Source organism: Caretta caretta, chromosome 2 (genome assembly GCF_965140235.1).
Source record: "Caretta caretta isolate rCarCar2 chromosome 2, rCarCar1.hap1, whole genome shotgun sequence".
Lineage (NCBI taxonomy): Eukaryota > Metazoa > Chordata > Testudines > Cheloniidae > Caretta > Caretta caretta.
In genome coordinates, this window is record NC_134207.1 from 113,612,541 (window position 1) to 113,632,378 (window position 19,838).

The 19,838-nt window shown below is 41.5% G+C and overlaps 1 protein-coding gene across 10 annotated transcripts in view; it reads right to left on the minus strand.

The window, feature by feature from the left end:
* PHACTR1 (phosphatase and actin regulator 1) overlaps positions 1-19,838 on the minus strand; it is a 447,348-nt gene that overhangs the window by 53,206 nt on the left and 374,304 nt on the right. For all 10 annotated transcript variants that reach the window (XM_048839855.2, XM_048839854.2, XM_048839850.2 and 7 more), the window contains 2 exons: positions 10,499-10,707; positions 6,567-6,723 (listed from right to left, as the gene is read on the minus strand). In XM_048839855.2, coding sequence (XP_048695812.1) covers positions 6,567-6,723; positions 10,499-10,707 — 366 coding nt within the window. The remainder of the gene's footprint in view (positions 1-6,566; positions 6,724-10,498; positions 10,708-19,838) is intronic.

Below are 19,838 nucleotides of genomic sequence, written 5' to 3' on the forward strand. Positions count from 1 at the left end.
CTCTATCACTGAATAATGTGTGTGTGGCCATGGCAGCGATTCAGAGGGATATTTAGCATTTTCCCCACATTACAACCAACTAACTTTGTCTCTCAAAGTTCAGATTTAGAACCTGAAACGAAAAACCTGCTCATGTGAGAATTGGTCGATCAGTATAACTAATGTTGTGTTAGGAATAGAGGTCACAGTTACAGTCCTTGCTGCATCTGTCAACACCATGGCATGGAGTACGGAAGGCATGATGTTACTGAAGGTGCCAGCAAGCCATCCTCTGAATGGCATGTTCAACAATTGCTGGTCTACTTTTACAGGCATGAATGATGCCATGGTCCCTTATAGAAATATTTGCCAAATTTTATTGTTAAAAATAAATTCTTTTGGACAGCTTTCTACCAAGAAGTACTGTCTCTGCCAATGGGATAATAACATCTCCTCTGAACACATCATCCTCTATAAGGATCTGTCAACCTGAAAAATGCAGCTGACTTAAATAATTTGATTGTCTTTTATTGCGTTACATTTAACATTGAAGCAAATTTCAGACAAGTCAAATTATCTGAAGACGACTTGACTATCCAAATAGCCATGGTGCTTGCTGTTCTGTAAACACTGCAGATTTACAGTTCTTTAATACTTATGATATTTCTGCCAGCCTTATGGTCAAATCATATCTGAACTGATGACATAATTTCCCCTCCACCTTTTCCCTGCCAGCCCAGTTCTCTTTCCTCTTCGCTCCATTTCATCTGTCCGCTCTTCCCTCTTTCTCCCCTGTATGTGCACACACACTCCCTCACACACGTAGGCAATCAGAACTTGATTTGAACACGTCATAAAATCCCACAACAGATACGTGACATTTCAGAATTGTATGGTGATCTTTTACTTCCACGGGAATTCCATGGATAAGCGGAATTATCTGTTCCTAGGCAATGTTTTTCAGCACAGTCAAGGCAGACAAAGCATAGGTAAGGTGAGTGTTCAGAAGAGATTATCTTCCCGAATAAAACTGTGGGAGACCACCATCTGTCAAGTCCGCTACTCAATAACAGATTTGACGTGTGATTTTTACCACAATACTGCCAAACCACAAATACTTCATTCTTATTTTTTAATAATCTGTGGGATTGTATTGTGCCACACCTGTTTTTATTGATATATTATGCGGAATGCGTTTCAATAGACTACTCTCATACATCATATTTGTCTTGTGATACATGCAGTGTATTATCTGCATTGCCTGAAATCAGATTTTCCAGTGGCGGTGGTATAGACAGTGTGTTGCAGAATGAATAAATTTAGAAATATAGAACAAAATATAGTGCAGAGCACTATCCTCTTACGCCTTTCTGCGGAGCATGTTACTGAAGTATGTGCTGGTTAACACTGTATTAGGGCCTGGCTACACTCGAAACTTCGAAGTTTTTTCACACCCCCGAGCGAGAAAGTTGCAGGGCTGTAAAGGGCCAGTGCAGCCGTAGCCTTATTTGCATTGCAGATCTCAACACACTATCTAGGTGCCCCTTACTCAGATATGTGAGGATAGGGGGCAGATCACAAAAAAGAATGCATATGTGTTGGAAAGAGACTCCTTTGTTTGTTTGTTTTTTTTAACTGAATCCTTTTAATTCTTAAATGTGTGGATGGAGACAGGATGGGAGTCATGGTTCCCCTGTGCTACTTTGGATGGGTTTCAAAGGACATTTTGAGCATGGCAATGCTTAGACATAGCTTTGCAAATAACAGTGTGTTGCAGGGGCACAGTACACGCTCCGAGTATTGCTGCAGAAGGGAGGGCAATTTACATCTGCTCCCTGCAGGCCTAACGGGCACCTGGCCAAAATGCCTAGAGCATATGCACATTGTCTGGAAGATGGTGTGGCACTCCTCTGGCCTGCCCTTCTGCGGGCAACATTTGCATATACCACACAGGGCTGCAACACCAGTATTCTGAGGATGATGTTGTGACAGAAAGAGCTGATATGTAATGATGTTATGCATACGGAGATGTAACCATTTCATTAACATTGTATGTGAGCTGGTCGGGAAGGGGAAGTTATGGTATACTGGGTTAGTAGATTATCCCGTATTGATCTATTTTAACACGGGACTTTTGGAACAGCAAACAGGATGTTGTGGTGTGACTTCATCTGGATCATGGTGTAATGGCTAGAGGCCTGAGAGCTGAGCGGGGGTGCACTCAAAGAAACCAGGAGGGGCCAGAGGTGCAGTTCCACCAGTAACTGTGACAACTGTAAGGTCCCAATTTTGCTTAAATTACCGTATTCCGGCCTAATGTCACTTACATTGCACATCTCTGTCTTATTGTGCAGCCGGGGGGTTGAGGAGGCACCAGAAAACATAAACAATAGGAGGTGTAGGTGAGCAGGTGAGCATACCTAATAAAGAAGTTTCCAAACACAAACTTTGAAATACACAGTTTTAAAAAAAGATTTGTTTAAAGTGCCCCATCCTCAACTGGTGTAATCCAGCATAGCTCCATGGGAGTCAATGGAAATACGATGATGTACAGCAGCCGAGGAACTGGTCTACAGAGTTCAACTCCTACCCGCATCTCATGAGTGTTACAAACTAAAGGACAGTATCTTGTTTCACTACTAGAAACCAACATATCGGAAGAGCTCCTTCTAATTTGGCCACAGGGAGGATTCCATATAGCCATTTGCTGGCATTGCTGCTTCTGAACTGATGGGTATTAGCGCATGGTCCCATGGCCAATGCATGTGACTGGGATTCCAGAGACCTGGGTTTTCTTCCTACTTTGTCACAGACTCATTTTGTGGTCTTGGGTAAGCCACTTTACTTCTCTGAACCTCAGTTTCTTGATCTGTAAAATGGGGATAACGACACTTACTACTTGTGCGAAGCGCTACAAACATGTTGAGTGTTGTTATTATGGACCGTGAAGCTCCTGCGTTGCATTGTGCTGATGCTAAGATTCAAAGAGCCTACTGTAGGCCAAATTCTGCTGTGGAATATGCTCAGCAGCCCTATTTACTGCTGCGGCATCACCGGGGTGCAAATCAGGCTAGAACTGGTTCAGCTGGTGAACTTTGATTTATTAAATGTGCTGTGGTATCTGGCTATGAGTTGGCAGACACAATAATAGAGTCATAAGCATTTTCTGAGAACAATTTGAGATTTAAATACAATATGAACAGACACTTCTGAGTCAGTGGAATTACACAGGGATGAATGTGGCCCTGTGCAGTAGGTCAAAGATCGAAATCTTAGCATGCCTGCCCATAAGCTTCTTTTTTAAATAACACTCTCTTTTTAGATCTAATTTCTGATCTTCCAAATACTGCAGCTAATTTTCTCTCCTTAACTAAGCATAGAGAAGAATGCACATAAATACTGAAGTGTCCTAATCAGCGTTCTAGTGAAAACAAATTGATCCCGTTCATTGCTGACAATGGTAACTATCTGCAAAAGATTTTATTCTGTATTTTATATTTCTTCTGCAAATAATGTATGTAATTTAATTGGCTGGTTATTTCAAACCTTTGGGACCCATTGCTGGAATGGTACAAATTCCTCAGAAATATTATTAAACTTACCAACTGCAATCATAGTCTGCATCTCAGTTCTTCCCCAAGGACTATAAATCCTGTACGCCTTTAATTTTGCTTGCGATTTGGATCATTATGTGACAACAAAGGATGGATGCAATAATGAGGTTTTGAAATGTTATTTACACAACAGAAAAAAAATCGACTTGAGTTTTCTGAAAATTATTCTGCAAGCCATGGAAATGGCACATTTTTGCACACCAAATTCGAGACATTTCCATCCAAATAAATATAATATCTATCAGCCTACAGGCTAGCCATAGATAGCCTGGATTTATACTCTGATATTTTGTATTTAGACATAAGACACATTCTAGGTTTTTACTGCCGAGACCTGTAACCCTGTCTAGTTTTGCAGCATTTGTGACCTATTGTATTTGCAGCCTGGCTAAGGAAGTATTTTTCTCCCAAAGTTTCTTAATTCTACTTCTAACTCTACTCAGCAGAGGGAGATGCAAAACTCTAAATTCCAATTGTCACAGAGCCTGATTCACCACTATGTTATTCCTATTGTGATTCCATTAACTTCAATGAAGTTACACTGGTATAAAACTGGAGTAATGCAGTGATGAATCAGGTCCTGTATTTTTCTCAGCTCAGATATTTTATCATTCTAAACTTTTAGGATTTTCACTCTCTAACCCATGGCTACATCAGAAGACAATATCCAGTTTCGTACCTCCGACAGTAAAGGAGCACAAATAGCAAGATGAGTGCACTGGAGAAAAAGGCAGTGATATTGTGAGAACATGAGGCCTAACTAAGAAATGCTCCAGTTATTGTCAAAATTGGTTTACTCAGTTGAAAATCAAACTGCAGAAACACCTTGTTCCCACAGGGACATTAAATCAGTTGGAGCAGTGTTGTTTAATATATGTATTAATCATCTGGAAAGGGGAATGAGCAATGAGGTGGCAAAAGTTGCAGATGACACAAAGTTATTTACATTAGAGAAGTCCAGAGAGGAGTGTAAAACTTCAGAAGGGCCTAACCAATCTAGGTGAATGGGCAACATGATGGCAAATGAAGTTGAATATCAACAAACGCAAAGTAATGCACATTGGGGAGGGAAAAATTAAATCCCTCAGATACCTTACAGGGTTCTAAATTAACTGTATCAACTAAGAAAAAGGATCTGGGTGCCACTCTGGACATCTCATTGAAGACCTCAACTCAGTGTGCACCTGCAGTCAAAAAAGAAGTTATGATGAATAAGGAGTAGGATGGAGAATAATATGGAAAATATTATAATACCATGATATAATTCAATGGTGCAGCTTCGTCTGGAATACTGCTCACAGTATTGCTCACTCATCACAACCAAAATATGGCAGAATTAGAGGGATTTCAGAGAAAGGTGTAAAAAATGATTAGGGGCATAAAGAGATTGAAAAGACTGGAATTGTTTACCTTACAAAGGAGATGAGTAAGAGGGGACATGGGACAAGTATATAAATAATGAATGATATAGAGAAGGTACATTAGAAGCATCTATTCTCCCTGTCTGATAACACAACAAGACAACATTCATTAAAATTGAAAGGTGGCAAATTCCAAACCAATAAAAGGAAATATTTTTTCACACAGCATGTGATTAATCTGTGGAACTCATGGCCATAGGATGTTGTTGAGGCCAAAAACATAGCAACATTCAAAAAGTGATTGGACATTATATATAAAAGCAGCTTATTCAAAGTTGTAATGATTAATATACATTCTGGAGAGATATTAAACCACATACTTCAGGGTTTAAGACAATCTCTAACTAATAGGGATTATAAGGATACCTAATGTGGGGAGGCAAATAATTTTACAGCTGCTTATTGCAAGGTTTCATGTACCTTTCTCTGAAGCATTTGGTGTGGACCACTGTCAGAAACAGGACACTGAATTAGGTGAGCCTTGGTCAGATTCAACATGGAATCCTATGTTCCTATATGCAAGTTAAGAGTCACCCGGTAGAAATAATCTGACCTGTACCAATAACACAGGGTTCACTGAGGGAAACTCCCGAGTACTGTATGTGATAAAGCAGATGTTGCATATAGATACACACTTCTCCTTTTCTTCCTGACACTTCTATTTTTAGCTCACTATCAATTTGGATTTTTTTGTGCAAATACACTAAGCCAAGCTACTAAGCAAGCTGTAGAGTTGAAAATTTTAGTTCATAAAGCATTATTACTGCCTACTCCTGCATAATACTGCTGCCAGACCCCACAGGCTAGTTGGAGTATTAGATTTAACATAGAAAGCATAGGTAAAAAGTATACAGGAAAGCACTCCAACATCTTACATATATCGCCAAGGAATGCTAACTATTCTGAATGCAACTAATTGCTGAGAGGAAGAGAGGTAATAAATTCTACCCTTCATGTTTATCAATCACCTCTCTACCCTAGCCCACATCTATCATAGCAAATATAAGATCAAGTGGAAAGGAATAAGATTAGAGAGATGAATGAGTCTTCAAAAGGAGAAACCCGGCCCAAGCCTGACCCAAAATCAGGTTGTGTGTGATAGGTATTGGAGTGTTGCTGGATAGGAATATATTTAGCTGCTCAGTCAGGAGGGGGCTTCATGTCAGTCATTTAGTAGCACCAATGGTTTCACAAAAGAGTACATAAAGAAGGTTCCACATGTTACAGCCCAAAATGTCCCCAAAGCTACACCTTTTCATTGGGAAGCAGAAAAAGAGCATCAATGCAGAAAGCACATTTCCATGGGCCTTTCTGTAGCAAAGGACCCCTGAGGGTGAGATAGGGCTGTGTATGGGAAATTATACTGAAGCAGAGGCAAAGCCTAGAGCTGTTGGTTTTCTTCAGCCTGTTGGGTGACATCTCACATGTAGAGCATTGCGAATAGATGACCTTAAAATCTCCATAGCCCAAGGATAAAAGTTGTATCTTGCAGTCCACTCTCCCAGCAACCCATTGCTTGATGGTAAACATTAGAAAAGTGTTTGGATCTTACCTTGTTAGCTTTGTTCCAATCTGCTGCCTCAGTTCAAGTCTCTCCTCATCCGTCTGCTTTGGGAGGATGTTCTTTTCCTCCAGCTCTCGTTTGGAGGGCCTGTTGCTAAGTTTGATTGCTAAAGAATCCTGCCTGCAGATTTTCATTGCCAGAGAACCTATGGAAGAAAAGAGAGGTCTTGCCAAAGGGGATGTCAACATTGTACCATATCATACAGCAGGCAAAGCAGTAACCGTCAAGAGAGGATAAGCAGAGTGAACTAAGTTAGATTCTAGTCTACACTACAGTGGCACCATTATGCCACTGCAGCTGCACTGTTGCAGTGCTGTAGTGTAGATGCTTCTTACATTGACGGAAGGGGTTTTTCCATCAAGGTAATTAAACCGCCACCTCAAGAGGCAGTAGCTAAATTGACAAAATAATTATTCCACTGATCAAGCTGCATCTACAGTGGGGGTTAGATTGACCTAAGTATGTCGCTCAGAGTGTGACATTTTTCATAGCCCTGAGTGATGTAACTAGGTCAATCTAATTTTAAGGGGTAGCCTTAGATCGAATTTTTTCCAGATTTACACCTATTTATTAGCTTCAGTGGAGTCACTTTTAATTCACAGTAACTCCTCACTTAACTTGGTAGTTATGTTCCTGAAAAATGCTACTTTAAGTGAAACGATGTTAAGTGAATCCAATTTCCCCATAAGAATTAATGTAAATAGGGGAGTTAGGTTCCAGGGAAATATTTTTTGCCAGACAAAAGACATTATATACATATACAGTATAAGTTTTAAATAATTGTAAACAAACAATTTAATACTGTACTCACCAATGATTACTGTGAGGCTTGGTTGAGGCAGGGGTGTAGTGGGGTTGGGGTGTGGGGGCTTGCTCCGCTCCACCCACCCAGTCCTCCTGATGGGGAGTGGGGTCAGGGTGCAGGGGTTTGCCCCATTCTGCCCACCCGGCATTCCAGCTGGGGAGCGGGTGAGCTCCCGACCCCGCTCCCTGGCAGGAGCGCTGGTCAGGTGGGCAGAGTGGGGCGAGCCAAACAATCTTATAACAGAACATTGCGCAACTTTAAATGAGTATGTTCTCTAATAGATCAGCGACCTAATAATGAAAATGTTAACCGGGATGACTTTAAGTGAGGAGTTACTGTATATCATTACAGTGAAGGACAGAATTTGGTCCAACAGGTAAAGAGAATAAGATGCAGATGTAACAATTGTGGGGGTGTTTTTTAATAATGATTAATATTGTATCTGGATCTGCCACTAGCGTGGGGTTTCTGTGCCATATAACAGAATGGATATTTCACCCTCAGCGTCTGACTGGGTAGCAGGGCCTGTCCACCTAGAGAAAGAGGGAGGAGGTCTTTTCTCATCGTGAACCTTAAGTGTAAGCTGTGAGGTGACTAAGAGACAATGCCAGAGCATGTATCCTTACTGAGTCAAGCCTGCTGTCCTTGGGCAGCACCCAGACCAGCTTGAACAGTGAGAGTCAGAATAGGTGCGTATACACTGCAGCTGGGAGTCTCTCCCAGCCCAGGTAGACAGCCTTGTGCTAGCTCTGCTTGAGCTAGCATGCTAAAAATAGCAGTGTGGCGCTGTGGCGGCTCGGGCTAACTACTCATGTCCCTCTGGGTCTGAGCTTGGCTGGCCAGCCTGAGCTGCCACCCATTCTGCAACACCCACACTGCTATTTTTACTGTGCTAGCTCGAGGAGAGCAAGTGCGAGTCTGCCTGTGTGGGGTGCAGTGGCACCAGTTTGGGGAGGGTGGGGCTGGGGGGAAGGCTGGAGGGGAATGAACATCTCTCTCCAAGGTTTTTGCACTTGCTCAAAGTTGCATAGGTTGTGGAGCCACAGGGCCCGTGGCCTGACCCCTTTTAAGCAGTGATCCCATTCTAAATCAGTATGGCTGCTGCTGGCGCGGTCCAGAGCATACGACTCAGTACTACTCAGATTTGGCCTGGCTGCGGAGGGGTGGCCAGCCCAATCGGTATTGTGACTAGCACATGCAAAGTCTGTTCAGATACAGCAGGGTGCAGGGGAGTCTGCCGACAACTTGACTTTTGTCGGAACCAGCTCATGCAGTATGAGAAAGGGAAGCTCACCAGCTGAGGGAGACCTGGGGTTCTTGCAGGAGGAGGGCGGGCATGAACAGAGACTGGAATGGGGTCCCTTGCCAGGGGGTTGGCTAGAGGGACCGGAATTTGCACCTTCCAGGAAATATCTGAATTGGTGCCACTGACAGGCTGCGAGGCATGCTCCCAACTGCAGTCGACACACTAACTGAGAGAACCAGATTGAGAGTCTCACAGACACAGGAGGATCAGGGCTTTGAGAGGTGGCTCTGTTCCGTTCTTGTCATTTAAGAGGAAAGTCTATCTAACTTAGCCTGTAGTGAAGCATAAGATTAGATGACATTAAATATGCAAGTAGGATGTTCGTTATTTTAAAATCTTGTGTCTTTAATTTTTTGTTCTAAGTGCTCAATAAAAATGCTTTGTTTTAAGAAGGCTGTTGGTCAATATTGTCGGTCACGTGATCCTGAAGGGAGGAAATGCAGGTGCTTGCAACCCATTCAGACCTTCAGGGTGATATCCAGTTGCTGTACACAGGGTAGCGGACCCACGTTCTAGTCAAAGAGTGGAAGAATTGTGAGATTTCACCTAGAGAGAGCTATGGACTAGAAGCCAAATACTGGAGGGGGGTGCACTCAGAGAGCAACCAGAAAGGGGGAAAGATGCAGCTAACCCCGCAACCGTAGATCTTAAATTTAACGTAGAGTTGTCATTTGTGGGCCTGATTCTCCGCTGCCTTGCACCGTGTGGAGTGGGAGTAAAATGATACCAAATGAGATGATAGCATTTGTACAGATGTAAATTACGCTACATTGTGCAGGGTAGTGGAGAATGAGGATCATGTTTTTACTAGTAATTACACTTCTTATTGTAGCTTAGGGTTTTGGAGTCTGATTCTGAACTCATTTAGACTGGTGTAATCCAGGAGTGACTCCAAAGAAGTCAGCAGGGTTACACTGGTGTAAGAGTGCTGTAAGCAAGGTCACATTCAGGCCCTTGATTTTTAAATCAGTAAGGACTAAATTAAGAAAAATGCGAGCACAGCATACAGAGAGCTAAATACTGCCCACAGTACTCAAGTATTCAATGAGTTCAGTAAGTATGTGAGCAGAATTGGCCCTGACCCCCGTGGATACTGATCCTAACAAAAAACAGTGTACCTGTGTTATTTTGTTCTTAGAGAACATGCTGAGCTTTCTCTATGTGTATAATCCACACTGTATGAGGTACAAACCAGAAATGCCAGTCAGTGCTGGAAGGATCTATTTCAAAAACTACCTCTTGTCCATTAAGGGTGGTATTTAAAATAAAGAGCAGATGTCCAGCAATAATTTAGGAGTGAATCCTGAAGTCCTTCCTCGTTTTTTATCCAATACTTACCTGGACAAAAGTTCCAGGGCAAAATACTCACACTGACTTAAATGGGAGTTTTTCCTAAACGAGGATTGAATAAGACCCGAGTCAAGATCTCCAGACCTGGCCCTACTTTAGTATTGTTTCAAAACTGCTCAGTACTGGGCTCATTCTGATCCTATTTAAGTTGTTGGTAAAACTCCCACTGCCTTCTTGACTTGACGCCGACACGTTTTAAAAAAAAAACCTGTATGTAAATATTCTGACATGACTTTGTACTTATTAAGTATAAAACACCTGATTGTCCTCTCACAATCACTGATTTTATGCTGCTGTTACTCTGTTGTAGTCAATGGAGTTTATTCTAATTTAGGTCAGTGAAGTGACAAGAAAATCCAGCCCAAGATATCCAGTTTGCTTGTGTTTTCCTTGTGCTTTGAGGATAAATTAAAAAAAAACCAACACCAATAAAAGGGGAGAGGGAAGGATGAGTCTTACTTGTAAATAATGAGCTATCATCATCTTCATCTTCCTCGTCATCCTCTTCCTCTCTTGAGTAAAGGCAGGAAGAATCTTCATAGTCAGATTCATGAGGCACATTTTCTTTATCGTCATCGCATTCGATCACAACGGTTGGCACTTGTCTCATGTCGGAAAGGCCTCCAGGTCCTGTTTTCGTGACACTGTCACCCGGGTGTAAACCAGAGCTATCGGAAAAGGAGAATTAAAAAGAGAAATTAAGAAAATTAGAGAAAATTGCTTAGCAGGAGTCAGGGCTGCTTCTCTGAAGTCAGAGCACAAGGGCCTTTTTATACTGCAGACATTTTTTTTAAGAGGGGAAGATGGAAGGATTATAGTTAGCAACAAGAATGGGTTAAAACATGGTAAACAGGAAAAATTAAGTTACATTGTTTAGTAAGGAATTAAAGGATAATTCCAATTTAAAAACTTGCATAACCAGAACTGAGAAAGGACCTATTATTAAGGTTGCCTGACACTTCCCAATATATGACCCTGTTTTCAGTTGCTTATAATGTTGCCAAATGTTAATCATCTGCACTAAACTTTCCATGCTTGGTGTCTGCCTGAGGCTGAATTTCTTTGGAAAATTTTGGTGAAATTGGTTCTGTTGTTTCTGAGAATGAGTTTAGGGAAAAACATGACGGTTTGCTCATGTTAAAAAATTCTGCTGACCTTTGCACTGAAAAGCTATAGAGCCCCAACATTTTGGAGCACATGTTGAAAAATTGGCAGGAGCTGTGGCCTGTGTGCCAGGGATGTGCCTTTTGCTATCCCTGTGAAAATCCACATAAACTGGGACAAGTTATAGGAGGGAGTTTGGGACCAGCTGGACAAGGAAACTGGGACTAGGAACAAGTGTGGGGAGGACCCAAGATTCCTGAGTCTCACCATTCCTCTGCTGTCAGCATATATCTGTGAAATTCACTGGCATAGTGCATGTCTCAGCCCCCTCTAGGGTTGGTCCTCATGAAGAATGACAACCTGCTACTGCTATCAGTTACTCAGTTGCATTGGCAGAAGCCTGTGCAGTGTGTCTAAAGGTGCCAAACCCACTGATGACTCATGTGGGCATCAATATGATGCCACATGATTGAATTTTTGTTTTTCCAGTTTGCTTTCTAAAACACCTAGGAAATTACACAGAAAAAACTATATTAAAAAGAACATTATTAAGGTTGCAAAGGTAAGCACGTCAGCTGTTCAAAAAGGCCAGAATCAATTTTGAATGAGTAATCTTAATCTGGCCCCTGGGGTATACACATGATACAATCTGTAATTACATGATCACATACTATTTTTTTCACAGGACCCCTGCCTCACTCAGTGCACAGGATGGACCTGCTCTGGGAATGTGCCAGGGTTGTGTATAAAGGAGGCTGTTGTCCCTGTGACAATGAAGCAGAAGATGGAAGGTGTGTAGAGAATGAGGTATGGAGGGAAAGGAGGGTCTCATGGTTAAGGCAGTTGAATGCTGCCCTGGAGAATTAGATTCTATCTTGCCTCGGACAGAGATTCCTATGTGACATTGGGCAAGTCACTTAAACTTTTCACAGGTGGTTACTAATTGTATGTTTCTCATTTTCTGGGTCCGCAACTTGAGACCTCAGGGTCTGGTTTGTAGAAGTGTTGAGCACTCACAGCTGTAAGTCAATGGGAGCTGTATTTTGAATATATCAAATGATATTTAAGGCCAAATACTCTGAAAAATCAGGTCCTAGGAGTCTCAAATTGGGCCCCCAAAATTAGTGGAAACTTTTGGCCTTAATTTCTGTGTCTCAGGCCCCCATCACAAAATGGGGCTAGAACCACTTCCTAATCTCACAAGGGTTTTTTTTTGGACTATTCATAGATCATTTAATCTGATCTCCTGCATAACACAGGCCACAGGATTTCCATGAATTAATTTTTGATTGAATTAGTGCATATTCTTAGCAAAACATCCAATCTTGATTTCAAAATTACTAGTGAATCTAACAAAAAAACGTTGTAAAGTTAATTACCCTGACTGTTAAAACTTTCCACCTTATTTCTTGTCTGAATTTGTCTAGGATCAACTTCCAGCCGTAGGATCTTGTAATACCTTTGTCAGCTAGACTTAAGAGCCCATTAGCAAAGTTTTGATCCAAAAGTATGTACTTACAGACTGTGATCAAGTAACCTTATCTTTGTTAAATTAAACAGATTGAGAGCCTGAAGTCTATCACTATAAGGCATGTTTTCCAATCCTTTAATCATTCTTGTACTCCTCTCTGAACGCTTTCCAATTTATCAACATCCTTCTTGAACTGTGGACACCAGAACTGGACAGAGTATTCCAGTAGTGGTCAACCAGTGTCAAATACAGAGGTAATATAATCTCCTTGCTCCTACTCAATATTCCTATTTATACATCCAAGGTGTTAGGATTCTGGGCACAGGTAGGCAGGACTAGTGGCAGGAGCTTGAGATCCCAGAACTGAAGCTAGGGTCAGAGCCAGTGTCAGGGACAAGTCAAGCTGAGGGTCAGAGCCACTGTCAGGAATCAGGCTGATGGTCAATACCACATATCAAGGTTCATTTTGAGTTTCCAGGGGGTCAACTAGGAGTCAAAATCCAAGTCAGAGCCAAGGTCAGTACCAGGCGTTCAGGAACAGAGAAGCAGGGTGGTCATGGCAGGTAGCTAGGGATCTGCCTTGTTGCCTGGATTCTTCCTGGCATGCCCCCTGGGCTTCTATAGGGACAAGGAGACAATCAGGGCTTGCTAAGACCACTGTCAGTCAGATCACTCGAGGTGAACCTTGTCATGGCATTGAACCTCTGTAGACTATGAGTTGCAGGGAGTGGGCAGGTTACAGCTGCTGTCAAGCAGCAACGTGGGGATTCAGCTGCTTGGTAGCCCTTCTGGCCTGGTTCAACTCCTGCTGATCCTTACAGAAGGATCACATTACCTCTCAATTGATTAATGTTTGTGAAGCACTCGATATTACAGTGATAAGCGCCATAAGAAAAACCTGGAGAAATTAATAATTCTGTCTTCAGAGCAGAGTTTGAACAGGGTCCAGTAAACAATTGCTAGGGTCACACATTGAACAATGAGAAAACAAAATATTGAACAGCTACTCATTGAGTGAGCACCCTCCATCCTCTGCCCCGACTGCCCCACCTCCTCCCGCCCCCATTCCAACCCCTTCCCCAAATCCCTGCCCTGGCCCCACCTCCTCTCCTGAGCCTGCCACGTTCCCGCTCCTCCCCGCTCCCTCCCGGAGCTTGCTACAGCTGTTTGGTGGCAGCAAGCGCTGGGAGGTAGGCAGAGGAGTGGGGACATGGCACGCTCAGGGGAGGAGGCGGAGGAGGTGGTGAGGTGAGGCAGAGAGTGGAGCTTGGCTGCCGGTGGGTGCAGAGCACCCATTAATTTTTCCCCGTGGGTGCTCCAGCCCCGGAGCACCAACGGAGTTGGCGCCTATGACTCAGCCAATTACCACTCTTACTCTACAGCTAATTTGCATGTAACACTTTCATTAGTTGTATGAAGGAGACTGCACAGATAGTGGATTAACTGGCCAAACTGCCACACCTATGTGACAGCATGGGCTTCCAACTCTCCCCCTGCCCCGAGAAACTTTAAATCCTTGGGAAATATAAATACAGCATAGGAATCTTTACCGAGCGAGGGGAGATTAATTAAACCATTCCAAGCTTGCCAAATAACTTGGACTAACAGATGGTTTTATAATTTCTTTCATTATTTTGGTATTTTACATCATGTCTACAGGAAGAAGGTAAATTGAAGCGAAATGTAAGTCCTGAGATTTTTTTCTTCACCTCATTTACAATAGAACAGGACAAAAGATGAATGGGGATACATTATCTGCAGATGAGCTGTGTCTCAGATGAAATATACGACCAAGGTTGTGTTTAATTTGTGAAGGTCAGGCAAGGGGTCTTACAGAAATCAAAAAGAAATGGAAATGTGCATTAGAGCCATCTGTCTACAAACTGACTTGGGAGCGCCAGTGGTCATTTTCTATTTTTAGCAAGATCCCAAATGGGATATACCAAGACACATGAATTGTCTGTGCAACAGCCCAAAAAGCCAGACACTGAAGAGCAATTTGCTTTTACTCTCTAAACATTCAGTCCTATTGCTGCTGCCATACAGTATCTTAGGTTATGAGCTCATCACTTCCCACAACCTAATAGGTTCAAATCTGGTTGTTATTACTACTGTTTAGCTCTCTTCACATGTAGATCTCAAAGCACTTCATAAGGGAACGTAAGTATCAATGCAGGTACATTTTTACAGACAGGGAAACTGAGAACGGGAGAGCTGAAGTCCAATGTCACATCACAGGTGAAGCGCAGAGCCAGGAAAGGAATCGAAATTTCCTACCTTCCAGCCATGTGCCCTATTCACCAGACCATATTGCCTCCCTCTACTAGGATCAGAGACTGTCAGAAAAAATCCTGGGTGTTGCAGTGGTGTTGGTGATTCAGTAGTAGGTGCTCTTCTTTCAGAAACAATAACTGTATGAAATCAGGAGGCCCTCTGCTGTTGGAGATGCTGCTCTTTGGATGAGAAGTAAATCTGAGTTCTTGACCTTGCAGTTGTTAAAATTCTCATGCTCCTTTCCACATGAGTATGGACATTAATCCAGCTGTCCTGGCCACATTCCATTTGAGGCAACTATCAGATTTGGGTATGATCCTGCAAAGCAACTGCTACTCCTTTAGAGAGTCTAGGATGTGCAGAACCACAGTAGATACTCCACAGCACTCTGGAGGACTGGGCCCTTTAACTATTTAAATCACCTTCCACTACGTCAGTTGGAGATGTTATCTTAATGTTCTGCCCTAACCTGTTGTGTGGTGTTGATGAGGACCATTAAACAGTTGCCAAGTTTCACCCCAGAAATGACTGCATTTTCAAGGGGGGTGAACTGTTACCCATAAAGTGCTTTGGGATTCATAGGGATAAAAGGCCCTAGATACTATAAGTGAGTGATACCATTTGTTATCATTATGTTAGACGTCAAAGAGATCATTTGGTAATTGCAGCTTATATTGCATATATTTACTGACTGGACATATCAAAGAAAGGAATTTATTTGCCTAGAGATATTCTACATTTTGTAGCACAAAGTGATGAAGTGAGCTGTAGCTCACGAAAGCTCATGCTCAAATAAATTGGTTAGTCTCTAAGGTGCCACAAGTACTCCTTTTCTTTTTGCGAATACAGACTAACACGGCTGTTCCTCTGAAACCTGTCAAAGTATTAAACATTCATGAAGAATTGGGTTGTGAATTTCTCTATTAGATTTCAATGAATTTTACATTATACTATTTTTATCCAAGAAGTAATTTTGGGATGCATCAGCTGAATTCTTCTAAGGATATATAAATGCATTACAGTCTTTAAAAACTTTCAATTAACTTTTATTTTATTGATATGCTTTAATAATTTAAATTCAATTAACTTCTTTTAAAAATCTCTCTTTTTCTGATTATCTGTTTTTCTGTGTAACTCTTCAGTGGCAGATACACGAAATCCCGAAGACTCAGATCTAATATCTTAGAGATGATAAAGCTCAGCATAATGCTGTTCTGTAAAAAAACAGTGAACGCTAGGCAGTAAAATCATTCAGCTCAGTTTAAACACAGCACTGTCAGGCGCAGTACAAGTTCACCAAGTAACAGAAGAGGTGGGAGGGTAGCTCAGTCTTTATGCCCATTCAGTCTGCCTCTACCTCTCTCCTGGAGTTACCAACCAGGTACTTATTGTGACAGAGTATTTGGGGGGGGGCGGGGGTAAGGAAGGGAGGCTGGGGCTATTCATGCCTGAGGTCCTGCGTACATTTCAACAATTTAGGTTACCATACAGCAGTTAGATGGTAATAGCAAGTTTCAATCCCTATCACACTGAGGCTTGATTTGAACTGGTGTCCTAGCAGTGGAAGATTCTCCATCTCTTTACAACTTCCTCAGTCATGCAGTCCACCAATAATACCACTTGCTATTTTAAGCCCTATTTTTTCCTGCTATTTTATGTATTTCCTGATTTCTGTTCCACACTATTAATTTCATTCGTTAAGTCAGATGACAAGGTGTTGTGCACTTTTGCCCTACCTGCAGTACTGCAGTTTACTTATGAAAAACAATCAAGGGCACAAGTAATTCTACTGTGATAGATTTCCTCTTTGTTGGTAGGAAATATGCACTGTCATGTGGTCTACTACAAAATTATTTGTAAAGGCTGTTGGGCTAGTAGTAGTATTATGTACTGAACAATTACACTACTAAATGTTTCAGATCATCAGTTTTAAAAGCTGTTTCAGATTTTGTTGCTTTGGTTGTTTAGAGATCAAGACCATGGCTATGCGGGCACTGGTTTCAAAAAAGAATTTATCTTAATATGTAAATTACAGTGCTGCTATTAAGAAAAGATTTTCATGAGAAGTCAGAATTTAAGGATTATACAGACAACTACTGATATTCTTGTTACTCAAGGGTGTACTCTAAATAGAACAGGGAAATCACTCCTGTAAAAATCTAGTGGGATAAAACATATCCCCACAAACTATCACACATTCTTCTTTGATAACAGAATGAAGAGTTACCAGAAAAGATTCTATCAAAATGTTGTCAGATCAAGAGTATATTGTTTTGTTGCTTATCAATTAAACTAAAAATAGAAACACTTCAGATCACTGTACATTCATTAATATAATACTACACTGGGATGAGCATGGGATTAGCTATACATATTGAGAGTGTCTATCCTCAGGCCGTGAAGTTTAGACAAAAGTAGTTCTCTTGAAAAGTTTTATAGACTGAAATGCATTCAATAAGAACTACAAGACTTCTGGTAGGTAGGTCTAATATGATTTATTTTATAAATTTGAAGTCTGAGGGAACTGGATGTCTAAGGACAATTGGTTACAGAAACTTTCTGATACAGAGGTTTTCACTTTCTATCCCAGGGCAGGGCACTGGTAACTGGAATTACCCATCATTACCATCTGTTAGCTGTTTAGTATCCTGTAAGAAATAAGGTCTGACCCCAGTTGCGAGTTTACAAGAGTATGCATCATGATTGACACTAATTGGCAGCCTCATTAGAGAGACTGATTGGGTGCATGGCTGGAGATTAGACTAGCATGTCACGCCAAGTAGCTGCCCCTCCAAGTCAACGTTCAGGAACACAGGAAGGGCACAAACTATATGTCAGAAAAGCCATACATAAGTTGGGGAAGAGAGGTACCCTGATAGCAAATCTACATTGTGGAACCCAAAATTTTCTTGGATTTTAAAGAAGTTGGCTGCATAAATTATCCCTTTGTTTAAATTGTGACACAATGTTATCCTCATGTAGGAAAATTGCGGCCTAGCTCTTGTCCCACTGTTGCTACAAGAAAAGGGAGTGAGTGCAGATCCTTTATGAGAGTTAGGAATGTGTCACTTAAAATCATAACACCACTTGGCACTTACATAGCAATTTTCATTTTTAAAATGCTTTTAAAATATTGCCCTGTTAATGCTCACAACACTCTTCCGAGGCCGGTAAGTGTTATCACCCGTTTTACAGAGAGGAAAACAGAGGCATAGAAGTTAAGTAACTTGATCAAGGTCACACACAAAAACGTGGTCCCTGGTTCCTACTCCATGATCAGGTAGTCCTCATTTTTCTTTGGCATGCTTCTAACTCATTGGCAAATCATTTCTAACTTCCTTTCACATAGCTTGTACCTTTTCCCTACCTTCAGATGTTGTTAGACAGTCAGCTCTCTGGAGACCTGGTCTTCTAAAGCAAAAAATCTATGTTGTTAAAAGAAGGGGATTGCGTGTTCTTTCTTTCCCTATTCTTGGCCACAGAAGCGGAGGTGGGTGAGGAGGGAATGGTTTAGGGGCGTGAGGTTTAAGAAAAGAATGCTGGAGAGTTTAGGGAGAAAATTACAGATGGGCTCAGGGATCAACCCACACCAGCTGAATTTACCAGAACGAGGAAATCCCACTGATTCAGGAAGAAAGCAAGAAGAAACAGGCCTTTGCTTTTAACAATTAAAAAAAAAGGCACCCTTTTCGCTGAAGAGGGCTGGTTATGGTTCACACTGAGGCTTGTCAGTATCCTCTTCCCTTATAAAAAAAATACTATAGTGTTCTTTAGTAATGCTTCACATCACTTGACAGTAGAACTACTGCAGTATCTGGAGTGATTATTTTAGAATACTTAAGTATTTAATTTTTGTAGATAATATCTGGGATCAGCTGAAATGGGTGCTACACCAAGTGATGTTAGGCACCCCCTTTTCTCATAATGTCATAGAGTTTAAGGCCAGAAGAGACTGCTAGATCAACTAGTCTGTCCTGCATACAACAGGCCACCAACACCACAGGTTCACATTTGGTGTTTTTATGGGATCATTAAATTGGTGGCTCATAGTCATCGTGTGATTAACTAACACACCCAGGTTTTTCTCCTCTGTCATTTCCAGCTGATAGCAGAGATTCTTGTCGTTAGTCCCTGAGTGCATGACCTTACACTTTGTACTATTAAATTTCACCCCATTTCTATACTCCAGGCCTCTAGGTCATCCAAATCTTCCTGTATAATATTCTGATCCTCCTCTGTATGGATGATGCCTCCCAACTTTTTGTCATCAGCAAATTTAATTAGCACAGTCCTACTTTTTGTGCCAAGGTCACTAATTAAAATATTAAATACGATCAGTCCCAAGAGTGATCCTTGAAGAATGCCATTAGTAACCTCCCTCCAGCCCAGCAGTTCTCCTTTCAGCACAACCCACTGACCTCTCCCCTTTACACGTTTCCTTACCCACCTGACCATTCCTGTATTAACCCCAATTTTACTAATAATTCTCCATATAGTACCACGCCAAATGCTTTATTGAATTTTAGATAGATTTCATTCACTGCATGTCCTTTGTCTAAAAAATCAATTATTTTATCAAAGAAAGATCTACCTTTGATAATCCCCTGATGGATTTTATCCCATTTTCATTTACCTCCAGTCTTTAATTATTCTTTCCTTCAAAACTTGTTCTAAAACCTTGCATACTATTGAGATCAGACAAACAGATCTGTAGTTGCCTGGACTACTTTTTTCCCCTTTCTTAAATACAGATAACTGTTTGCTATTCTTCAGTCATATGATAACTTGCTACCTGACTTGCAATTTCATGTGCCAGTTCTTTCAGTATTTTCTGGGTTGGAGATTATCTGTTCCCCCCAGTTTGGGAGCATTAAACTCTTTGAGCTTTGTTTCTATTTTGGATGTGATCATTTCCATTTTCATACGCTCATTCCCATTAGCCATCCTGCC